General features: G+C 35.0%; 3 protein-coding genes across 5 annotated transcripts; 2 read left to right on the top strand and 1 right to left on the bottom strand.

The window, feature by feature from the left end:
- Nucleotides 1-1,167: 1,167 nt before the first annotated feature.
- Nucleotides 1,168-3,427, bottom strand: LOC110819736 (protein NRT1/ PTR FAMILY 2.11-like). The gene is made up of 4 exons (XM_022049041.2): nt 3,269-3,427; nt 2,963-3,180; nt 2,296-2,855; nt 1,168-2,217 (listed from the first exon to the last, which is right to left on the bottom strand). The coding sequence occupies exons 1-4, from the start codon at nt 3,348-3,350 to the stop codon at nt 1,323-1,325; spliced, it is 1,755 nt and encodes a 584-aa protein (XP_021904733.1). The 5' UTR covers nt 3,351-3,427; the 3' UTR covers nt 1,168-1,322.
- Nucleotides 3,428-6,315: 2,888 nt separating this feature from the next.
- LOC110819796 (uncharacterized) lies at nt 6,316-17,409 on the top strand. Of its 3 annotated transcripts, XM_088212159.1 has the most exons (16): nt 6,316-6,493; nt 6,610-9,346; nt 9,471-9,599; nt 9,679-9,870; nt 9,973-10,025; nt 10,155-10,467; nt 10,645-10,792; nt 10,874-11,089; nt 12,236-12,349; nt 13,898-14,094; nt 14,195-14,410; nt 14,506-14,781; nt 14,892-15,039; nt 15,132-15,265; nt 16,431-16,517; nt 16,602-17,409. In XM_088212159.1, the coding sequence occupies exons 2-16, from the start codon at nt 6,632-6,634 to the stop codon at nt 16,686-16,688; spliced, it is 5,025 nt and encodes a 1,674-aa protein (XP_088068285.1). In that variant the 5' UTR covers nt 6,316-6,493; nt 6,610-6,631; the 3' UTR covers nt 16,689-17,409. The 3 variants fall into 3 exon arrangements, with proteins under 3 accessions (XP_088068285.1, XP_088068284.1, XP_088068286.1); XM_088212158.1 differs by having other exon boundaries at nt 6,316-9,346; XM_088212160.1 differs by having other exon boundaries at nt 6,316-9,346; nt 12,254-12,349.
- A 2,898-nt stretch (nt 17,410-20,307) lies between these two features.
- LBD27 (LOB domain-containing protein 27) lies at nt 20,308-21,815 on the top strand. The gene is made up of 2 exons (XM_022049036.2): nt 20,308-21,249; nt 21,464-21,815. The coding sequence occupies exons 1-2, from the start codon at nt 20,438-20,440 to the stop codon at nt 21,564-21,566; spliced, it is 915 nt and encodes a 304-aa protein (XP_021904728.1). The 5' UTR covers nt 20,308-20,437; the 3' UTR covers nt 21,567-21,815.
- Nucleotides 21,816-24,109: the final 2,294 nt, after the last annotated feature.

The following is a 24,109-nucleotide window of genomic DNA, read 5'->3' on the forward strand; positions in this document are numbered from 1 at the left end:
ACAGACGTGTAGGTTTGAGGAATAATTAAATTTTATTTAAATTTTCTGAGATATTTTGATTTTCTTTTTATTTTAATATTTTCTCTTTTTAGATCAATTTCTTTCAATTAAAATTTTTCTTTTTTTGAGAGCTAATGGCATTATTCTTTTAAAAGTAGTGTATATTTATATATATATGTATATGTATATACACCCTATAGGGTAGGACAAATGAATTTTACTAATTTTCCAACAAAATTACATTAATAATTTTGAATAAATATTTTAAATTTTTTACTTGAGAATTAATTTTATAAACCATAAATACCTTTTTGAGTATGAGACTTTAATGGCCATTATTTTGACAAACTATATATTAAATGCATGACAATAGAGTTGCTTTTTTGGGTTTTTAATTACTCCAAATTAAAAAATGTGTATGTATATGTGTATATATATATATATATATATAAGAGTCAATAAGTATTTAAAGCAAATTTATGAAAAATGAAAATGTTACTCCTTTAGACTTTGTATGATGGTCAATCTCTATTTTTCAAAGACAAACCTTCACATTCAAAGGCTTATTCAAGCTACCAAATAAATATTTTTACTAATCAAAATGAATTAACTCAGAAAAAAAAAAAAATATATATATATATATATATATAAATCAAATATTCCCCACCTCTACTCCTACTAGATGAGCTAAGAATTATACATAAATATATATATATACATATACCTAACATGATGAATATAAATATTGTATTGTTAATTGTCAATGGCATCTAATCTACATTGCTCAAAACTGAAGGCAATGTAGCAAAAGTCAAGATGGTTTTTCTTTGTTTTTTTCTTCTTCTTAGTCAATATTCTTGTGGGTAATTTTAGTAAAATACTCAAGTTTGAGAGGTGGGAATTTATTGGTGAGCAAAAGGAGAGAAATTGCTTGTGGGTAATTGTAGTAAAATATTTTTAAAGAAAAATTAAATTTTCTCTCTCTTGACTCTTTTAAGCTTGTATATATATATATATATATATATATATATATATACTCTGTCTTGTATATATTCTACTTGACCCACTACTTTTTTGGTTGTTAAAACTTATCTGTTCAAGTTTTGGTTGTTAATCACATATACCAATAAAATCAATCCATAGTTTTGCAGGCATTGCAGAATGAGCTTGAGAAAAAGATAATTAACCATTAAAGTTCCAATCTCATCATGAAAATACCTCTTTTTTAACTGTAGAACACCATGAAAACAGATCCTAAGACTGAAAATACTAATGGGTTCTTTATGAAAACCAGTATAGAGCTACAATACTGAATTTTTGTATTATATATCAGACTGCTTTGTTGATTCTGTATTGGCCTCAAAGGTACAATTGTTACCTCCTTTGTATTTGTACCACTTTGCACATACCAAGAAGTAGCATAAATTCAACATTCCCAAACCAGCAATCAAGTAATAATAGTAATCCAATCTGCCCTTGTTAAGATCTTCTGATAACCAGTTTCCGGTTTTAGCTCCTTTTGTTGTTCTATGAACTATCGATATCAACAAGGTACTCAAGTAACTCGAACCAGCCATTCCACAAAAGAAAAGAGACCCTGCTATGCTCCTCATGTTTTCTGGGAATTGTTTGTAGTAGAATTCAACTTGGCCAATTGAACCAAAAGCCTCTGCTAGTCCGGCTAGTGCGAGCTGAGGGATCAACCATAAGCCTGACATTGACGAAATCTTGCCTCTCCTCGGTACAACTCCTAAAGTTGGCTTCGTAAGAGCTATTGTCCTTCTTCGTTCCTCGACAATGCCTGAAACAAACATGGTGATTGCTGATATGAATATGCCAATTCCCATCCTTTGGAGGATGGTTATGCCATTTTCTTTTCCTGTTATTCTTCGAAGGAATGGGACAATGACTCGATCGTAGATGGGTATGAAAATGGTCAAGCTCAGCATGAGGAAGACATAGTAGGAGGCAGCTGGGATTTGGAATTTACTACCTCCAAGATGCCTATCAGTTTGAAGTGCTTGGAAGACTGCGTAAGTATGTTGTTGAACAATGGCTACATAGTAAATAACAGCTGAAGCCCAGATAGGAATTACTCTCAGCAGGCACTTAACTTCTTCTACTTGTTGCATACTGCAAAGTATCCATGGATCAGCTGGTGATCCATCTGGGTTTTTCTGGTCTTGAGGAGTCATGATAGCTGCTTTGTCAAGGAATCTGAAAATGTTTTTGTTTCCTCAGTTAATCAAACTTAGATATAAATCAGTTTTAGGTACAAAGAAGTTAGATATATACCGGAATTGGTCGGTGTAAGCGAGCTTGGAATTCATGAACTTAGGAGGAATATAGTTGTAAAGGGTGAGCCAAGGTTGGTGAACATGATTTAACTTTCTCTTCTTGATTGCAACCACTATGACTTGTGCTACACTGGTTAATGGACTCCCAGATGCTTTCACTTTAACGTATATTCTCGAACCCGAGAAGAAGACTAAGCAAGCAATAAGCATCAGAGCTGCTGGGATTCCTAAACCAATAGCCCAGCTGACGTTGGATTGAACATAGACAACAAAGGTTAGTGAAATCACTTGTGCAAAAGTGAAAGTAAAGAAGTACCAATTGAAAAAGCTGTCTATTCCTCTTTTCCCAGATTCTGTATTGGGGTTGAATTGGTCTGCTCCAAATGCTAAGTTACAAGGACGAACACCGCCTGCTCCGATTATTAGTAGGCCAAATCCAGTTAGTAGAAAAGCCATTTGCCCTGCTGTTGGTCCTTTGCAATTGTTACTCTCTACTGCTTCACAGTGGGGAGGATGAAGCTTAGAGATTGCTGCTGTTAATTGTATTACAAGCAACCCCTTTTACCAAACCAAAAAAACAAACAAACAATTCTGGGTTACATGAATTTTCTTCTGGGTGGTAAATTTTTATACTAATAAAAATTTATATATTAGTGTTGAATTACCAGAAAAGATGCACAAGTAGCAAATCCCAATGTGTTGTAGCGGCCAAAGTAAGTGTCACATAAGAAAGCTCCAATAAAGGTACCAAAATTTGTGGTACCATTAAAGATATTAATTATAGTGGCAGCTGTAATACTCTTCATGTTGAAGACAGTAGTGAGATAGATCAAGAGATTTGATAAAGTCCCAATTGCTCCAAGCTTCTCAAAAGTCTCATTTCCTGAAATTATAATCTTCAAAATCAATCAAAACCCTAACAAACGGAATCATAAAAAAAAAAAATACAAATACTCTTTTATTCTGCTAACCTATGATGAAGGGCATTGCTTTCCATCCTCTGTAAGTAATCTTACTTGTATCATCTTTCTCCATGGAGTCATTCTTCTCCATGGTTGGCTTGTTTTTCTTTCTGGGTTTTCTTGGAATGAACTAAAGTTTATATAAAGGAGTATGAAGAGCTTAGAATTCTATGATTGGGGGTAGAATTGAGTGGTTCACTTTTCTACTCTCTTTTTTCTCTTTCTTTTTCACCACTTAATCTTCTGAGTGGGTCAGAATGGACCACAAAGTCAAACACCAATCACAGAAAATTTATAGCAAATGAAAGTAAGACACTGGAAAGTTGAAACGTTTGTTATGACTAAATAATCAATGTAATCAAAATTATAGTTAATGCAGCTCAATCCACTGCCTAAAAAGTAGAAGAAACAAGAAATTGAAAGGTTGAAGAAGTGAATTTGAAAGTTGGGTATCTAGAAATGTGATTGGAAGGTGATGGGTATAAGCAGTAATTACCAGAGCTTGAGTTGACTGAGTCAAAAAGATCAACACGGTATTTCAGAGTCTGGGTAGGTTTCACTTTCAGTCATTCATACTGGTTGTTCATAGCAGTTGTGTGGAAAGAGAACTTTGAGGTGATGACTTTAGTGCAGGTCCATTTGAAGAGATATATTAAGTGATTGCCTAATTATAATTTGGGTTTTACAATACCACTCAAACTAAAATAATCTTACTCACTGTCTTCATTAATTAATTGAGTACATAAAAATTTTAGTGTTTTTAAAATTCTGTCTGACTTAATAGTTCGCTTAAAATTTTAAGTTTTATAAAGTATTTTTATGCACAAACCGATAAACTGCAAAGTATTTTTCGTAATAATTTATTCTAAATATTGTATTCAAGTAACTCCCGTTCTACATGGTAGAACCTTAAACAATGTTCAATACTACTATAATTGTTCGAGAGTTTTTTTTGCGATTTTTAACTTTCGTATTTAGTGGAGGGCCGACTTTATTGAATAACAATATTTTATTTTGAGAACAAACAGAATTCTGATGCAACAGATTTTTCACTAGTTTGTTCTTTAGAGAGAAAAAAAGTAAACAAACAAACAAAAGTGTAGAAGCTTGTGATGTTATCTAAGCTGTGGGGAAACTAAAAATAGCAAGCTTCAATAACTCTAATTATAACACATCTCTAATTTGTTAGATAATCCAGTTTTTAATTAATTAGTTTCAATTTACTACAACTTTTAGTTTAATTAATAAAATTTCTTTTTAATTAAAATTTTGACTTAGGAATTTATCATATTTTTCTATTAGATTGTTTTAATTACTGTAGAATTTTCAGTTAATGCAATTGTGACTTCATAAATCAAAGTTTTGTTTAGACAGTTTATGAACTTTTAGTTAATATAATTGCGATATTTATTATAATAACAGTTAATTAAATTTTTAATCTGGGAAATTTTAAGTTGAATAGAATATTTAGTTACTATAATTTACAGTAAAATTAAGCTTGTATGTTTCTTAGATTTGAGCAATCGACCATCTTGAAACCATTTAAAAACTTTTAGAAGCTTAAATCGATCAAGTGCGCGTCTTTTACACTCTTATACGAGAGTTGATGACTCGAGTTTAAGTCGTACTATCAAAATTACAGCCCAATTCTTTTCAAACCCAACCCGAATCCGGTCATCGTCTTTTTTTTTTTTTCTTTTACCGAAATTTTCAGGCCCATTTTATCTTCATCAGTTAAACACAGCCCAGCCAATTCAGTTTTCTATCAAAGCCCAGCCCAACATTGATACCGACAACTCAGCTCTCGATGGAAACCAAGCCCAGCCCATTTTATAACGTAATATTATTAATTTTTTGAATAAATTTAATTATTAAATTTAAAACTTACTTTTAAAATTTTCATATAATATAATATATGATTTTACTAGAAAGGATTACTTGTTTTTTTATAGGAAAATTAGCAATTTTAATAATTTTTGAATTAATTATAATGAATTAAATTAAGATTAATTGTTGGTTTCCTGCAATTTATATATACAAAAACAACAAAGATTGAAATAATGAAAAAAGATGGTTTACACCAACTTCATGTATAATCTATTAAAAGGAAAATAGTAAAAATTAAATTTATGGGTATTAATTAATTTAACTAATCAAGATTTTGATGTATGCTTAGGAGTTTAAATGCGTTAATTAATTTTTTACTTATAATTAAATAACAAATATTAAAAGAATGAAATAAATTATTAATTTTTATCTCTATGCATAATTTATAAGAAAAAAAAATTTAAATTCACCTATTTAAAATAAATTTATAACTATTAATTAATTTAACTAATTTAAACACGATATATAATCAATTGATTTTTATTTTGTTACCAAATAAAAAAGAGTTAAAAATATTATTTATTTTAATTTCAAGCGTATTTATATTAATAAAAATTTGAATTTATGTAATAGATTTAAAATAAATAATATTCTTAAATTAGGATTTGATTTGTTATGTGAATTGAAGGTAAAATAATTAGTTTCTTTTTTATTGTAATTTTATTTTTATTTTTAATATTTTTTAAATAAAATATCAAGAATAAAATACGATAAAAATTTATTAAATTAACATATAATCTATAAACAAATATAATTTCACAGGAACAAAACTTGAGAGAGAGAAAAAGCAATTTTTTTTTTTTATTTTCTATATATTTTTTTTAAAATTCATAATGAATATAATAACTAATCACTTTTAAATTTTAAATAATAATAATTAGGTAATTATCATTATTTAATAATTAATAATTAAATCCAACAGAATTAGTAGTTTATTCCAACCCTAAGTCGTTCAAGGGGCAACTTTTGTCTCTTAATTGTCTTGTGCAATGTTTTATTTTTAATTTAAAAATGCGTAAATAAGGGAGACAAAAAATCACATTTTGTAATTTAAAAAAAGAAAAAGAAAATGAGAAGGATAATCAAATAAGTTTAGTACCCTAAGCTTAATTAATTAGTAAAGTAATCGAGGATTAATCGTAGTTGATATATAAGTAATCTGCTTCTTAATCTCTCTTCTTCCTTCCGTCGAACCTCACCCCCCCCATCAACGGGTAGGTGCCTGTCCCTCTGTCACACACAACGACTCCTACTTTTCCACTATTCGCTTCGATTTCACCGCTGATCCTCCTCGCGAACTCTAATCTCTCTGTAAAATCTTCGCTTTAGCCTCCTGCATTTCCCCGAGTAAGTGTTTCTCTCGCTCAATATACGTAAACCACACCAATACCTACCGCACATATGCATATACACATAGATACACATAGATACCACTGATTCATCAATATATGCATGCGAATCAGATTATTGTAAACTCAATTGTTGATGGGACATAGAAAGAAAAATTCTGCCCCTCGTTCCAAACAGTCACCGGTTGCTGCTTCTGCTGCTACTGTTGCGGCGGCGGCGGCGGCGGGGGCAGGGGCGGCTCTGGGAGATGGAGGTGAACCGGACTCACGAGCGAATCCCAGTACTACTTCCGCCACGGTACAGGCGGTTCCCGATGATTCGCAGACTCAAGCCGGGGCCAAGATCGAACCGGCCGGTGGCGAATCGGACGCTTCGTCTTATTCGGCGATTAAGGTAGAATGCGAGCGAGCCCTAACCGCTTTGCGGCGGGGGAACCACACCAAGGCGCTGCGGCTGATGAAAGAGTCTTGTTCGCGGCACGAAAACTCGGCTCACTCCGCCCTAATTCACCGAGTCCAGGGCACCGTGTGCGTGAAGGTGGCATCCATAATCGATGACCTCAATGCCAAGCAGCGGCATTTGCGCAACGCCATAGAGTCTGCTAGAAGAGCCGTGGAGTTGTCGCCAAACTCGATAGAATTTGCGCATTTCTACGCGAACTTGCTATACGAGGCGGCCAATGATGGGAAGGAATACGAAGAAGTGGTACAAGAGTGTGAGCGTGCTCTGGCAATTGAGAATCCAGTGGATCCAGCGAAAGAGAGTTTGCAGGAAGAGAGCCAGCAGAAGATATCCACCGCCAAGGCCAGAATTGGGCACGTGCAGAGTGAACTCAGGTCTTTGATACAGAAATCAAATATCGCCTCGCTATCTACTTGGATGAAGAACTTGGGAACTGGTGAGGAAAAGTTTAGACTGATACCAATAAGGAGAGTCACCGAGGATCCAATGGAGGTTAGGTTAGTTCAGGCTAGAAGGCCAAACGAGATTAAGAAGGCCACTAAGACCCCTGAGGAACGAAGGAAGGAGATTGAAGTCAGGGTGGCTGCTGCCAGGCTGTTGCAGCAGAAGTCCGAGTCTCCCAAGTTGCAGAACGAGGGGGAGAAGAATGATAGAGGATTTGATTCTTCCGTGGGGAGTGTGGGCAGAGGAGGAGACAGGAGAAAATATGGGAACGCGAGGAAACATGGGTCTACAGCAGAGAGGAGGGATTGTGTTCGGTCATATTGGAACTCTATGAGCATTGATTCAAAAAGAGATTTGCTTAAGATTAAGGTTAGTGACATCAAGGCTCATTTTGGTTCGTCTAAGGATGGTTTGGCAAATGAAGTTTTAACAGAGGCTTTGTCATTTGCTGAGGCTAATAAGACATGGAATTTCTGGGCTTGCTGCCGGTGTAATGAGAAGTTTGCAGATTCAGAGTCTCATATGCAGCATGTTGTGCAGGAGCACATGGGGAACCTCATGCCCAAAATGCAGTTAATTTTGCCTCACGGTATTGACAATGAGTGGGCAGAAATGCTGCTTAATTGTTCATGGAAACCTTTGGATATTTCAGCTGCTGTTAAAATGCTTGAGTCTCGATCAAAAAGGCAACATTCTGAACTTGATGATTTCTACTCTGGGAACCATACAGAAGATTGTGAGGACTGCTTCAAAGACGCATGGGATTCTTGTCCTGAGAAGGAAAATCGACAGGATGGTGACAACTGTAGTACTACTGAGAGTAATGGCTGTGAGAAGATTTCTAGCATTGAATGCAAGGAATGCGATGGAAATCAGAGCTCCATTGCTTATCCACTTTCTGATGGATGGCCAATATCTGACAATCCTGAGTGTGCAAAGCTTCTTGAAAGAATTCATGTGATATTTGAGTTGCTTATTAGGCACAAGTATCTGGCTGTAAGTCATCTTAACAAAGTGATACAGTTTACAATGGATGAGCTACAGAATCTGGCCTCTGGTACTCAGCTTTTGAACCATGGTGTGGACCAGTCACCAATGTGCATCTGCCTTCTGGGAGCTTCTCAACTCAAGAAGATTCTCAAATTCTTGCAGGAACTTTCTCACGCCTGCAACTTGGGTAGATATTCTGAGAAAAGTGGTTCAGTGGATGACGCTAATGGAAGCCCCCAAGTTATTCATGTTAAGGAGAAGATTGTTCTTAATGGAGATGCCTCCAGTCTCCTTCTGGATGAGCATTTGTTGTCAGCTGAGTGCATGCGTGGTGCATCTGCTGACCCTGCCACTGAAAATGCACCTGGAGCAACCTCTGGCAATAGAAATGGTACTCCTAGTGCAGATGGCTTACTTTCCTGGATCTTTTCGGGCCCACCCAGCGGAGAACACTTGGCATCTTGGATGCGAACAAAAGAAGAGAAAACACATCAAGGAATGGAAATTCTCCAGATGCTCGAGAAAGAGTTTTATCATCTACAGAGCCTATGTGAGAGAAAATGTGAGCATTTAAGCTATGAGGAAGCATTGCAGGCAGTAGAAGACCTCTGTCTTGAAGAAGGTAAGAAGAGGGAGACTTTAACAGATTTAGTCCATCGAAGCTATGACTCTGTCCTTAGAAAGAGAAGAGAGGAGCTCATTAAAAGTGAAAATGATGTGATGTTCCTCAGCAGTAGGTTTGAGTTAGATGCTATAACTAATGTTTTAAAAGAAGCAGAAGCTCTGAATGTCAATCAGTTTGGATATGAGGAAACTTATGGTGGTGTGACTTCTCAGTTATGTGACTTGGAATCTGGTGAAGATGATGATTGGAGGGCCAAAGACTATATGCATCAGGTGGACAGTTGCATAGAAGTTGCAATTCAGAGACAGAAAGAACAATTATCTGTGGAGGTGTGTTGTTGGATCTTGATGTTCGTTTGATGAGCAAATATCGATAACATATTTGTCTTTATAACTCTTATATCTTATTTATTTCCATTTTTGAGGACTTTAACTCGTGTATCTGGTCATGCAGCTTAGCAAAATTGATGCACGAATTATGCGAAATGTGACTGGGATGCAGCAGTTGGAACTTAAACTTGAGCCTGTTGCTGCCCATGACTATCGATCAATATTGTTGCCTTTGGTGAAATCATACATGCGGGTATCCACTGGAGTGGTTGAAAGTATTTTTGGTGTTCCTCACCTTTTCCTACTTTGAAGCATATGATTTTTCTTTCCAGGCTCATTTAGAGGATCTTGCTGAGAAAGATGCCACAGAGAAGTCCGATGCTGCAAGAGAAGCATTTTTAGCTGAACTTGCACTTGATTCTAAAAAGGCTGTTCGAGGAGGATCTGATAGTTCAAAACAGACACAGGACAAACACAAAGATAGGAAAAAAAATAAAGATTACAGAAAAACAAAGGACTCAAAGGTTTCAATTTGTTGTCTATTTTTTCAAAAAAAAATTTGGATGATAGTTGTTTTGTGTAATTTTCATTGCTCCACGTCTAACACTTCTTAAAAAACTTTTCAGGCTGCTAGTTCTAATGGGCAGCACTTTCTCAATGAGGAGACTGATGAGCAAAGGTACTTATTTTGGCTTCCGTCACTTTGCTGTCTTACATAGTGTCTCAAAATAAATCATTTCCCCCTATTTTCTTAACGTTCTGGATATAGTCCAGTGTTAACGTGCCTTCCATCTGTGTCTTGATGCAGTTCCTTTCAAGCTGTGTCTGACGGTGACCATCCAGATTCCGAGGTTGTTGTTTCTGTGAATGCCAATGACTTGAAACAACAAGAAGAGGAATTTAGACGTAAGATTGAGCTTGAAGCAGAGGAAAGAAAGCTTGAAGAAACTTTAGAATATCAAAGACGAATTGAGAATGAAGCAAAGCAGAAGCACCTGGCTGAGCAGCATAAGAAATTTAATCAATTAGTGTCACTGGAGACACATGGAGTGCACCATGTTTACTTTGAAGGCAGTGCGGACACTCTAGATATGCAAGAGCAATTCAAGTCTGCCACTCAGGTACACTTTTTCAGTTTTTCTTGATCATGTCCTTATTACTGAGATAGATGTGTCTGTTTTAGTGATAGTTTAGTTCCACTGTGTGAAGATTGCTTTGGCTTTAAGAGATGTGTTCATTTTTCTGGTAGAAACACTGGAAATATTGCTAGATGAATTTTCTGTTGTCTTCTCCTTCAGGAACATTGGGTGCAGAAGAATGGGTTCTCTAAAAAATCGGAGGGCAGAGCAGCGAATGCTACTAATAGTGCTGCAGTGCCACTTAAATCTTCCATTGTCTCTGGTACCCAGAAAACCAGTGGTTTGCAGCATGCAAAAGTTGAACAAGGTTAGCTTTTTCAGTGTGGTTTTTTAAATGAGGATTGATTTGAAATTTTGAAGACATTCCATAATTTGTTCTGATATGCAGTTCTGTCCAATGGAGGAGCCTCAGAGACTAGTATTCTGCCTTCTGATCAACGGGCAGGAAGGAAAAGTAGACGGCAAAAAGTTTCTAATAGAAGTCTTGATGGGAAGTATCAACTCTTGCTCTCTGAAAAGGAAAATGTTGAATCTGCAAACTCAAATGTTGAAGGCTGTATAAATGACCAAGGCAAATTCCAAGACGGTTCAAATAACGATGTTGGTTAGTTTTCCAGTTCTACTAGGTTTTTGCTCTAATTATAATTTTTTTTAATCTTTATTAACTTGAGTGGTTATTTTTTTTCTCTATAAGTTCTTTTGTGAATCATTTTTTTGGAATCAGTCTTTTGCGTTTAAGATTAGCTGCCCAAATATTGACCATATTAATAATAGTTGTTGTCTCATTTCATTTCTTGTTACAGAAAGTAAAAGGATCTCTACAGAGGATATATTTCCTTCTCCTGTTACCATTTTTTTTAACTTTTCCATCTTCTAATGTTGATAAATATTTGTACGTAAGATATGTTCGACAGAAGATACTGCAGACACTAAAATCCTTTTGTGTAACCACTCAACAATCAGTTGCTTGTGGATGATGAATAATTAGTTCCTTCTCGATGAACTACTAGCAGGGACAATATGCACTATGATCTTCTGCACTGACTCTGGCAAATCTTAGTATGTTATCTAGGTTCTTTATTTAATTTGTTTGGTGTTGGGAATCATCAAAATTAGATGACTTCTTCATTCATTGGTGCTGTGTCCATTCTATCATACTACCTGGCATAAAGCAGTTTCTATTTATATGGAAGCTATTAGAACATAAGTTGTTGGGCTTTTATAAGCTTAAGCTTTTGGACAATCGATCACCATATTGTAATATTAGCATTTGAATGTTGGCTGTCTCTTTTCTATTTAAAATTAAATCTTCCACTAAAATATAGTGGTTTCTACTGTACTTTCATTTATGCCCTTAGCATTGTGAGCTTGCACGTGAGGGATCACACTTAGAATATAAGTTGAGTCCTTATAGACATAAATCTTTCAGGAACAGTAGGTCATCCAACTTTATTATTCCACGACTTCTTGTTTGACTGGAAAGAAACAAGTTATTCCTTGTTGTTCTCCTGATAAAATGCAAAAAACTTAGTCTCTTATACCATAATATGATATAATACATGGATTGCCCTTTTCGGTATGACTTGGTCCCCTTTTCTTGTTGTTGTTCATGTAATGTAAGAATGGTTGAAGACTACCTTTTAAATGAAGCCCTATATTTTAAAGTTAATTTAAGTGGCAGAGTCCAAATTGTCATTCCTTTTTGGCATGTGGAACTTATGTTGTTGTATGTTTTGCTATATGAATCTAGTTCATTCTTGTCTGGCAGACAGTGGAGCAAAGACGCTGAAGCAATTACAAGCAGAGGAGGATGATGAGGAAAGGTTCCAGGCTGACCTTAAAATGGCAGTACGTCAAAGCCTTGGTAAAACATCTTTGTCATCTGTGCTGCTGAGATTTTCTAAATGCCAAGTTTTTATATGACTATTGACATGCTATATCTGATGCCAATTTTGGGCAGTGTATGAATTTCATTGGTGGGCATTTTATGATCACTGCACTTTGTTGCTTACTTTGCACATACTCGTGGAAGTTTTCATTTTTTTTTTAATAGAACTTATTTTGTAACTTTGATAATCCTTTAATCATGCAGAACCTCTTGTTACACAATATGTGATTTGTCTTAATAAAATTGTGTCAATACTGGAGAATAGATTTGCTGCTGGTTGTCCTATAAAATTATCAGGTTTTAATCGTTTCAAAGCTCATGGTTTCACCATGGATCTGAGAAATACTCTTGGAAATTTGCAGTTTGATCTCTTCAAGGTTATTTCTTATCAGTTCACATCATCTAACGATGTATAACCATGTGGTTTATCACTTTTTCATTGTTAGTGTGTAAGAACTCTGATCTCTTGTTGGCTAGCATTGATATACTCTAATAGATATCTTTTCGACGGCTTTGTAGAAAGTCTTTGCCAGTTGCAATCTTAATCAAAACTACCACTTAGGCTGCAGTTTCTTGAACCTTCATGTTTTAGTTCAGAAACCAGGGTACCAGTAGGTTTCTCCTAAAATGTTTTCATTAAAGTTGATCTGGATTTGACATGCCTCTATATTGGATGTTATCTTCTTTATCTTTGATTCACATAATCTGGTAAGCTAACTCTTGTGGCATGCTATCCATGCTGAGTCAACGGATTTGAGTGAGCCATGATTTGCCAAAGTACCTGGGTTCACATCCCTCTACTCCCCTAAGATTATTTTTAGACTACATTCTCACATGCACATGTGTGTAACCTTTGGTCTGTCATTATTTAATTTTTAAATTACATGAGCAAATACTATCTCTTCAAATATCAACAGCATTTTATAATCATTCTGGTTTATCCACCTGGAAAGATTGAAAAAATTCTCAAAGAACTCTTTATTGGATACTTAACTGTCTCAAAAATGAGATTAAAAATGCATTTGTAATGTTTACCAATTAACCTTTCTCAAATAGGATTTAACTGAGAAACATTATACTAATAAGAATAGAAAATCTGAATCTTAAAAAGGAATAAAATTCTTAAGTTACTAAAATTATGATAGTAGACTACCAACTGGTACAATACTTTTATATTGAAAAGAATGATAATTTCTAATCTATTTAGCAATCAAAGTTTAATTTATTCTGCATAACTCAAGACCCTTGTGACAACCATATTTATCTCCACAATTGTGCACTTAGGAGGTAATAACAATTTTAATAATCAATCTGATTAATGCAACCTAAATTCTTGCCAAGCTGCAATTATCCTTGCCATGTTATTTGCTTCCTGCCATTCTTGAGCACTTAGTTTTACCTTTCTTCTCTGTGCCAAATTGTTTTCTTGTTGGCTGCATCGGTGGATTTGCTAGCATCTTCAGCACTTAGTTTCACTGTTCAGGCATTTCTAACTCTTTTTTCCCCTAAATTATAAATATTCAGATACATACCAAGCACATCAGAAAATGCCATTGATTTCTAGTTCGAGAACACCAGAAGTCTCGAACCTGGAAGTTGATAAATTTGGTGCTAAAACTATTGAAGTTGCGGTGGATAATGCAAATGGTGTTGACACAGTTGGTACAGGCTTACAGAATGAAATTGGTGAATACAATTGTTTTCTAAATGTCATTATACAGGTGGGTCTTGCAAGATGAATTAATTATCATAATATAAGTTATTATTCATTTTATTTAGCTTACATAATGTTTGATCCTGTTTTCCTTTGTCCTAAATCAGTCTTTATGGCATTTAAGACGATTTCGAGATGAATTTTTGAGAAGGTCTACGTCAGAGCATGTCCATGTTGGAGATCCTTGCGTTGTCTGTGCACTATATAATATTTTTACTGCTCTAACCCTTGCATCCTCTGAAACACGAAGAGAAGCAGTGGCCCCAACATCACTGAGGATTGCTCTAAGCAACCTGTATCCAGATAGTAATTTCTTCCAAGAGGTAAGTTGATAGAACTGTGTTTGTACCCCATGCCTCCCATTGGTTTCTAGTCCATAGAATTTCATTATTGCTATGTCTTGAATTGTGATTCACAGGCACAGATGAATGATGCTTCTGAAGTATTAGGGGTAATCTTTGACTGTCTTCATCGATCATTTGCTCCTGGATCGAGTGTTTCTGACACCGAATCATTGGAAAATAATTGCATGAGTTCCTGGGACTGTGCAAATAGTTCATGCATAGTGCACTCCCTTTTTGGAATGGACATTTTTGAACGAATGAATTGCTACAGTTGCGGCCTGGAGTCTAGACATCTGAAGTACACCTCTTTCTTTCACAACATAAATGCTAGTGCCCTCCGAACAATGAAGGTATTTATCAAGGGTTGAAAATTATATCTATTCTTTTAAAATATAGCTCTAGAAGTTATTAATAGAATTATCCCTGCCTTCCTGTTGTTAAAATCTTCTTTGCCATTCAGGTTATGTGTGCAGAAAGCTCCTTTGATGAGCTTTTGAATTTGGTTGAGATGAATCATCAGTTAGCTTGTGATCCAGAAGCTAATGGTTGTGGGAAGTTAAACTACATTCATCACATTCTTTTAACACCACCACATGTTTTTACAACAGGTTAACATGAGATCCATTAAAGAGAGAACACCAGCTTTTGCTAGTTAATTTTGTGTAGATGTGAAACTCATTTGATCTATTTTTTCTTACAGTTCTGGGTTGGCAGAATACATGTGAGAGTGCTGAAGACATAGCAGCAACTTTGGCAGCATTAAGTACTGAGATAGATGTCAGTGTTCTTTATCGTGGTCTAGATCCAAAGAACAAGCACATCCTGGTTTCAGTGGTAAATATTCTTGATGCACCTGATATGTGCTTGTAGTTTGACGATGAAATTATCTCATGGAACATAAGTTCAGAACGATTTCTTGTTTCTTTTATTATTCCTCAAGAGAAACAGGCTTTATTTCTCCAAAGGTTAAAAGTAAAGGCGAATACTAGGTCTATATAAATTTTAATGTCAAGGAATTCTACAAGCAGCCACTCTTATGAAGTATCATAATAGAATTATTTAGAAAGTTTTTGGGATGGTTTATTCCTGCTTACTAGTCTTAAGGACCCTGCTCTAATAGTTGCATTTAGTATTTTAAAAGTATTTTAAAGAAGTGCTTATTAGGTTCTTAAAAACAACTTTAAGAAAATAAGAAGTAAACACCTTACGTTTTAGGTTCTTTTTTTATCTAATAAATTTACTTAATTACTATCTTGATGTCCACTGAAAATTAACAATTAATATATAATAATATCAATTATAAAATATTGATAATGAAAAAATATTTTTTTATTAATTTATTACAAAAAAATTACTATTTTTTGCAACAATCACTCCATCCAAAACTGTAATGACTTATTTTGTAAATAAGAATTTATATGCTTTAAGTAATTTAGAACACCTTGCTGTTTTAAGCACAATTCTTTCAACCCAAACACCCTCTTACTTAAATTTTTAGGAAATAGTTCTCTGCTTTAAGCACATTTTGTTCAATAATTCTAATCACCCGCATGCTTGAATTCTTAGGGAACAGACCCGAGGGGTTGTTTAGTTGTAGTAAACTTTTTTTTTTCCAAACTATTTTCTGAAAACAAATAGAAGTTCATTCAATTAAAATAAAAACAGTTCTACTGTAAAATTATTCTATAAATTTTCAAAATTGGCAAAAATCCTGTGGTTTCTTTTGAAAAATAGAAGAAATTAAAACATGACATTTTTTTTAATCTTGAAACATAGAATTGGAGGTAGCTTTCAATTTTGAAACAAAATGTGACACTGCATGAGAATTTTTTGCTACCCTCTAGATGTTGTCTGAATATACATGGTTTCTGCATCGTTTCTGGAAATTTTACTGGGTCCTTTTCTTTTACTGTATCTATATTATCTGAAGTTTGCATTTGTTTATGATTCTCTACTGCTAGTACACCAATGTCCTTTATGTTATTTCTGTTATTCTTAGGTTTGCTACTATGGACAACATTATCACTGTTTTGCATATAGTCATGACCATGAACAATGGGTTATGTATGACGACAAAACTGTGAAGGTAAATTTATCATCTACTCTTACATGCCACCTTCTCTACGAGCTTCTATTGCTTCTCCTCTGATATTTTGCATTTTTTGCATAGGTAATTGGTGGTTGGGCTGATGTTCTTTCCATGTGTGAAAGAGGGCACTTGCAGCCACAAGTTCTTTTCTACGAAGCTGTAAATTAGATTATTTGTGGAACCTTTCCCCGTTTTTTGCTGCATTGGGGGGCCTGAAATTTAAAATGGCTTGATATTTGGTTGCCTCTGGGGTAGTGCCTATAGTGATGGTGGCTGCTTATACAAGTGCAGTTTAGATGGTAGAACTTGCATTGTCACTTGCAAAGGAAGTGAAGAAGTTTTGTCTTGAAAAATAAAAAAAAAAATTGAAGTTGGGATACTGAGAAACATGAGTTTTGTGATGTAAAACAGAGATTTTGTAGGAGGATCTGTCTTTCAGGGAAGCTTGCTGTATTGGAAAGGATACTTTTCATTTTCGTACAAAGTACAGGACCTTTTGGAGGAGCCAGAATGGAGTAATTAATGTTGGCACTTGGAAGGCTAATGGGTACAGTTGGGCTCTTCCTCCATACTTTTTTGGGTTGTGCCAATAAGGCAGCTTGGTTGAGACAAAAGGACCAAAAAACTACCAGGTTGCCTGGTCATGACTGCATATAAAGGAGCATCGATGTGCAGTTTTTGGCAATTGCAGGGAGCGTACAAAGGTTAGTGGGGGAAATTTCTGATTTGTTAGATTCAACAAACTCTGTTAGATGTTGTATTTCTCAGGAAATATTTCCCCTGATTTAGAGAGGTTCTGTATAGATCACATCCATGACCCTCTGGGTTTTTCAACTCGTAAGCTCTGAAATTTTATAGTAAATTGGTTTTAACGCTGATGAGTTAAAAATCATCTTCTCTACTTTTTACTTATTATTAGTTTTGCTTCTGAGCATCACTAGTGTTGTTTAGATCAGATTTCTATGGTATCGTTATAGCACATTTGACGAAAGCAATTTACAATGTTGTGCCTTTTCGGTCCTGTGAGCTTTGGTATTATTGGAGGTATTAACAAGAAGAAGAAACTCATCAGGCGTCTCGAGGCAACGGTCTTAAGTGACAATTTTCCTGGTTCATATAAAATTAACTTAGTGTGCCCAAGCATCCTATATTAGCAAAAGAACTGTACAAGATAGAAATTTCTCATCTTTTTATTTGTTGTCTTCTTCAATTATTTTTTGAATAGAAATTAGTCATACTTTTGTTTGTTTATTTTGTATTACTAATTGCAATTTCATGATTGTATTTTAAAATGTAAACCACAAATGAAAGAGCAAATGAACCAGAACAAAGAGTGCAATGACAATAAATGGGATCATCTTAGATTAGTTCTCAAACAATTAATAACATTGAGTTAAACATAATTTCAAAGGTTAATAATCGGACCCAATTCCCCCCACCACTCCCCCCCAAAACGCTTCGTTTAAACGAATTCAAAATTTCTCAACACACTGATCCTCACAGCCAATTATCCATCAGAGATTTCGAAATCGGAAAACACCTTGGTAGGGACAAATTCAGCCAGTTTACCTCGCCAGAGAACTCCATGATATATTTCGTTTCCATTTCCACTTTTCTCACGCAAAAAATAGATTTTTCAATTCTTGAATTTTCCGTTAAATTACGTGAAGCTCTTTGATAAATTGTTAGGAAATCTGATTTTGCAGTGCAAATATGGTTTTGATGAGTTTTCTCTTTGTTTGTGATTCCTGATTTTTTCTTTTTCCTTATTTATAGAGAAAACAATGAATTGCCATGAAGTCTAATTTTGCTGTTCAGATTACGGTTTCTGTGTGCTTTTTTTTTTTTTTTTTTCTTTTTGGGCAGTGATTACTGATTTTCCCCTTATTCATAGAGCAAATATATAGTGGCATTTAAAGTGATAGTCAAGGAGCAAGTAGACAAGTACAGATTTCATCATCAGCTAAGGAGAGAGATGGAGATACAGACAAGTCTTCTCACCCAAATATACTGCGTCTCTATCGGTTGGTTTCACGAAAATGAACACATTTTCTAGATTCTCGAGTACGCTCACCGCAGCGAGCTTTATGGACATCTAAAGAAAAAGGGGCATCTCAGCGGAAGGCAAGCCGCCGCTGTGACTTTCTCTCCCAATCCGAGCCTCTCTGATAATGTGCGCTGATTTTTTAGTTTTGCGTTACTGTTGGAAAGAAAAGAAAAGCAGCTATTTTCTCGTTTTCAATTATTTGCATCTCTGAAGAAAATTGTTTTCATGTTTTAGTCTGGAGCTATGTACTTAAAATACAATAGGATCTCAAAACTTTGTTAATGCCAGCCTAAATCCCTGTTTATCTTCTGAAATTTATGAGATTTTTTTTTTTATGAATGCTAGATTTTCATTCGTATCTATCTTTTATGGAGGTTCATCCATTTGTTACTTGTGAATATCAGTACATTGGTATTCTTACACTGGGCATTGGCATATTGCCATGAAAAGCACGTAATTCACAAAGATATAAAGCCAGAAAATTTGTTGCTTGATCATGAGGTATAATGTGAGACCCTGTTCTTCAAGCTTTTTTCTTTTACAAACTTGGAATTGGGCAGAAATGGTCAAACTATCTTTGAAGTTGTTCTTGAGAGCTTAGTTGATGGTAACTTACTGCATATTTTAAGTTTCTTTTAATCCAACATGGGATTTTTGCAAATAACATGGATTTATTACTTACTTCCTCAAGATAAAAACAACTGATTCATGGATCTGTCTTTAATCACAATCATATATAATCTTGGATGGTCTGTATAGTCAAGAAGCAAGAGGCATACAATATTTGGTACTTCGGATTATTTAGCACCAGAAATGGTTGAAAACAAAGCTCATGATTACCCAGTTGATAACTGGATTCTGGGTATACTTTATTAATAGTTTCTCTACGGTTCTCCTCCATCTGAGACCGAGAGCCAAAGCGATACATTCATAAGGTAAGAGTCTGTAAGTTACACTAACTAATGAAGTGGACCACAGCTTATAATCATTAATGTATGGTGTACAGAATCATGAAAGTTGACCTAAGTTTCCCATCATGTTCCTGCAGAAGCCAAGAGTCTCATTAGCAGGGTAACTTTGTCTGTTTACGATTAATACAGCATCCTCCCATCCCAGTCGCGCACCATGAAAGTTTCAGGACCAGCTGCCAGCAGCAACACCATCACCACCTCAAGATCGCCTCGAGTAGCAACGAAGTGAAGTGGTGTTGACTTTTGGGTGTTGATTCTTCTGCTAGCTTCTAGCTTTCAATTCACAAATTCGCTCTCTATCTGACATGGAAGCCACGTGAAGAGAGGTTTCAGTGCGACATGGTTGCCACGAATCAGGAAGGACAAATTCTAAAAGGAGGAAGAAGGAATGGGGATGACGATTTTTTTTAGGGTTTTCAATTTTTTTTTTTTTTTTTTTGTGTGGATAATTATACTCAATCTACGTGTCATCTTCTCATTGGTGAATAATATAGCACGTGTGAATTTGATTTTTTCTTTTTAAAAAAAAAACATTTCAATATTCATATTTGTGAAAAATGTAAATTATCCAATAATTTAAGGCTAAAATATTTGTTTGGATTAAATTTGGAAAACTAAAATTTTATGTGTAATTTGAATTTAAATAATTATTTTAAAATGATGAAATAAAAATGAAGGTGCCACGTAAGGAGGGTGGGCCCACAAAATGAGGAGAGTATATACATTTGTCCCTAACGGTCACAGCCAGCAGAATCGGTTCTCTCTTCAATCTGAAGTTTTACTGAGTCGTCTCTTTCACACCCAGCAAAATCCGGCTAATATTATCAGACCAGTTCAGATCACCATTATCACTTTCTTCTCCCTTCTTCCTCCCCCCTTTCCATGCTTCTACAAACAACATGACCCTAAAGGGCGGCACCAGCCAGGCATGCGCTGCGTGTAAGTATCAACGAAGAAGGTGTTCTTCTGAGTGTCCTCTCGCTCCTTATTTCCCTCCTGATCAACCCAAAATGTTTCAGAATGCACACAAACTGTTCGGCGTAAGTAACATTTTGAAAATACTCAAAACTCTTGATTCCAACCAGAAAGCCGAAGCTATGCGATCCATTATTTACCAGTCTGATATACGTGACAAATCTCCTGTTCATGGATGTCTAGGAGTTACCCAACAGTTACAGTATCATATTTGGTTGGCTGAGGAGGAACTCCGTGCTGTTCATGCTCAACTTGAGATTTACAGACAACAACAACAACAACAGCATCATCAGATTTCTAATTCTTTACCCGAGCATCATCATCATAATCATCATCATGATGTTGTTCCTTCGCAGTTAGATTTGGGAATGGCGCCTCCTACTAATGGACTTTCTCTGTTTAATCATACCTCCAACCATGGTTATAGTGCGGCTTCCATGGCGGTTTCTCACCAGCATTCTTATTCAAATAACAGTAGTAATGTTGGTTATAACTCGGTTTACGTGGATTCTAAGGATAATCTATCGAATCCCTTGTGGGCTCAACATCAATTTTCGAGTCTTAATAACAATAATCATAATTCTATGGCTATTCAATCCCAAATGCTTGGACATTTCTCGCAGCCACTTGCTGCTCAGCCAGATGTTATTCAAGATTATGACGAAATTCATCCATTTTTCGATACCATCGATGACCGGCAGTCTTACATGGATTCGAAAAAGGCTTACGAGTCAAGGTATATTACATGTAATACACATATATATGTGTGTGTGTGTGTAAGAATGCTGATATTACATCTTTATATATGTATAATTGCGTACGCATGAGAAGAACCCATATGAAGTCTTTAATCATGTAAAACAGTACTGAAGGAAGAAGGGACAAGTTTTAAGTTTTTGTTTTTGCGTAAAATCTGAAATTTAAAGGCAAAAGTTTAATATGCTGTGCAGCTCTGAAGAATCATTGAAAGACACAACACAATCTGTGGAGCACCTTGCAGAGAATGATTTGAAGAGTGCAGCTGCATGTTTCAGTCTTACAAGTGTGAACTGATCAGATCAGAAATAGCCAGAACCCAAAAAGAGAAAAAAAAAAAGAACAAAAAACAAAAACAGTTTGATTCAAATTCTTTATTTATTATGTTTTTTTTTTTTTTACTTTTCATAAATTTCTTTCACTTTTTACAGGATAGATTTCACAGTTTTGACCTTGGTGAAGTTAGGTACTTTTACAGTTTCTTCTACGGTCAGTAATTCAGTTCTTGCAAATTAATCAAATAATACCTTCTTTCTTTCTGATAAATATGAGTTCACTGGATGTCTCGTCCTCAAGATTAATTTGCAGTCTTGCTGGACGGATGCCTCTGAAGCTTCTAAAGATTTTCCTTTCTACCAAGAATCTTAATTTTCCATTTATTATAGTCATGCAGTACTTGAAGTATTGAAATTTAATGCTGGAAACCCCATGGGACTACTGGAAGAATTAAGTGTTTAAGTAACTGTGTAAGAGGCTCTTAGTTTTATCTTCATGTCTGATTTATACTTCAAATTTGGGGTTAATTAGTTCACTGGCCTAAAGTAAAATGTGTTTGGCTTCCGAGAAAAAGTGAGAGAAAGGAAAATGAGAAAGAAAAGAGTATTAGTAGACATGTTCCTGACTACTCATATTAACTTGGCCTGTAAGCTCTCCTTGACCATCTGGTAAAAGAAAAAAGAAACAAGGATATGTAAAGGGTTTTTATCAAGAGTGATTTCTAAATTCTTGCAGGTTTTCTCAGTTTCCATGGAAATTAACTCTGAAAGGTTTCCCTTAGATCTGTTACTTTTGAGTTTTGATTATGAGTAAGAATCTGATGGTGCAGCGGCAGCAGCAGCAGCAAAAGAGGGAGAAAGATATTGTCCAATATTGAAATTGTAAGTCATCTACCATTGCTGAAATCAAATTATGGTGAGCTGAATGTATACACAGCATGCATGAATTCTCTTTAGTGCAAAGTGAAGTGGAATGTTAATAAATCCCTCACTTACCTCTCTTATTCACAATTTAATTAAAGATAGAACCAATAAGCCATTAACTGCAGTTATCATACACATTTAGATACAGTATAACATATATATATACCCATATATGTATAACATATCCAATAAGTGTTTCAGATTGATGTCAAACTATCCTTATTAAAAGTCAACATGGACATGGGTGAACCTTCCAAGTGACCAAAATCCTAATTGATGTATGTATATATACATACATCAATTAGGATTATATAAGAAGGAAAAAGTATAGATAGCAATTTAATTTTTTCTTATTATATTGTGTTTAAAATATAAAAATATTTATATAGGAAAGGAAAAAAAGATACATACATATGGTAAATCATATATAAATATATTTATACGCACTTTAAAATTCATATACCTGGCTGAATATACATACACCTTGATATAAATGTATACTGGAGAAAGATTTTAAGTATATTAGCACTTACTAATAGTTAGATTAAAAAAATTCCAGTGAAGTTAATTTTTTTTTAAGGAAAGTTATACATATGATATATTTTTAAAATTTATAATTATAAAAATATAAACAGTGATTACTATAGGCCCACCAAATTGTTACTCCCGGACTCACCATTCTTTCTTCCTCTTCCGCCAATCGTCGACCATTTCTAGCTGTAGCTCTAGCCTCCTGCAGCAGCAGCAGCTCCAGCCACAGGCCGCAGCAACTTCGTCTCGGCCTGGAGCTCGAATCTGTATCCTCTGCAGTTTATGTTGGGTTTTTGGGGAAGAAATTCCGAGCAGACTCAAATAAAAGAAAACCCCCCGTTTTGGAGTGAATACAGAGTTTTTCATGATTCTGGACTTAGTTTTGTGTTTGAGTTTTTTTTTTTTTTGGAAATCTTTGGTTGACACAAACAAAAACGAAGATATTGCCTTGGAGCGAATTCGGGATTTCTCACGATTAGTTTCAGATTGGGTTTTTTGGAACAATCCCAGGTTGACCCAAATAAAAAGAACTCTTGAGTTGGGGGGGTGAATTCACGGTTTCTCATGATTCTTGAGGCTTATTTTCGCACGTTACAAAGATGCACCTTGACACTTTCTTCCTGTTTTGGGTATTAGGTCGAGGAAGAATTTATATTTTTGTTAGCGAATTATGTATGTTAATACCTATATATCTTTCTATCTTTTATTTGATGAATTTGAAGTCAGGAAAAAGGAAACAAAGATTATAAAGTTCGATATATGCCGGTAACATTTGGTACAAAAAATTAAGTGGCAGAGTACGAGGGCCATTTGCTAACTTTCTTACACCTCAATAAAATGGGATGGTGAGAAGAAGGCATTGGATGCTTTATGTACATGATTAGCAGCTGAAGTTTCCATTTGTATCTTTGTGGAGTGAAGGTTTAAAAAAACTTGTATGTATATATCTTTAACAGGATTTAATCTAAAATATGGAACAGATGAATACCAAGTTCGGTATATGTATACATTTGGGATTTGTACAGTTCTTACAACCCAAACGTTAAAAAGTGACCATAACACAAAATGGTTATCTTTTTGGTAATGTAGTCTGACTCCAATAACATAATC

Source organism: Carica papaya, chromosome 9 (assembly GCF_054855325.1).
Source record: "Carica papaya isolate Zhongbai chromosome 9, ASM5485532v1, whole genome shotgun sequence".
In the NCBI taxonomy this organism is placed as follows: domain Eukaryota; kingdom Viridiplantae; phylum Streptophyta; class Magnoliopsida; order Brassicales; family Caricaceae; genus Carica; species Carica papaya.

Excerpts from the sequence above, each read along its gene's own strand:
- LOC110819736 (XM_022049041.2), bottom strand. The coding sequence starts at position 3,350 with ATGGAGAAGAATGACTCCATGGAGAAAGATGATACAAGTAAGATTACT. Across the intron at positions 3,181-3,268 it reads AGCAATGCCCTTCATCATAG|GAAATGAGACTTTTGAGAAG; the intron begins GTTAGCAGAATA and ends TTATAATTTCAG. Across the intron at positions 2,218-2,295 it reads GCTTACACCGACCAATTCCG|ATTCCTTGACAAAGCAGCTA; the intron begins GTATATATCTAA and ends AAACATTTTCAG.
- LOC110819796 (XM_088212158.1), top strand. The coding sequence starts at position 6,632 with ATGGGACATAGAAAGAAAAATTCTGCCCCTCGTTCCAAACAGTCACCG. Across the intron at positions 14,782-14,891 it reads GTGCCCTCCGAACAATGAAG|GTTATGTGTGCAGAAAGCTC; the intron begins GTATTTATCAAG and ends TTTGCCATTCAG. Across the intron at positions 15,040-15,131 it reads ACCACATGTTTTTACAACAG|TTCTGGGTTGGCAGAATACA; the intron begins GTTAACATGAGA and ends TTTTTCTTACAG.
- LBD27 (XM_022049036.2), top strand. The coding sequence starts at position 20,438 with ATGACCCTAAAGGGCGGCACCAGCCAGGCATGCGCTGCGTGTAAGTAT. Across the intron at positions 21,250-21,463 it reads AAAAAGGCTTACGAGTCAAG|CTCTGAAGAATCATTGAAAG; the intron begins GTATATTACATG and ends TATGCTGTGCAG.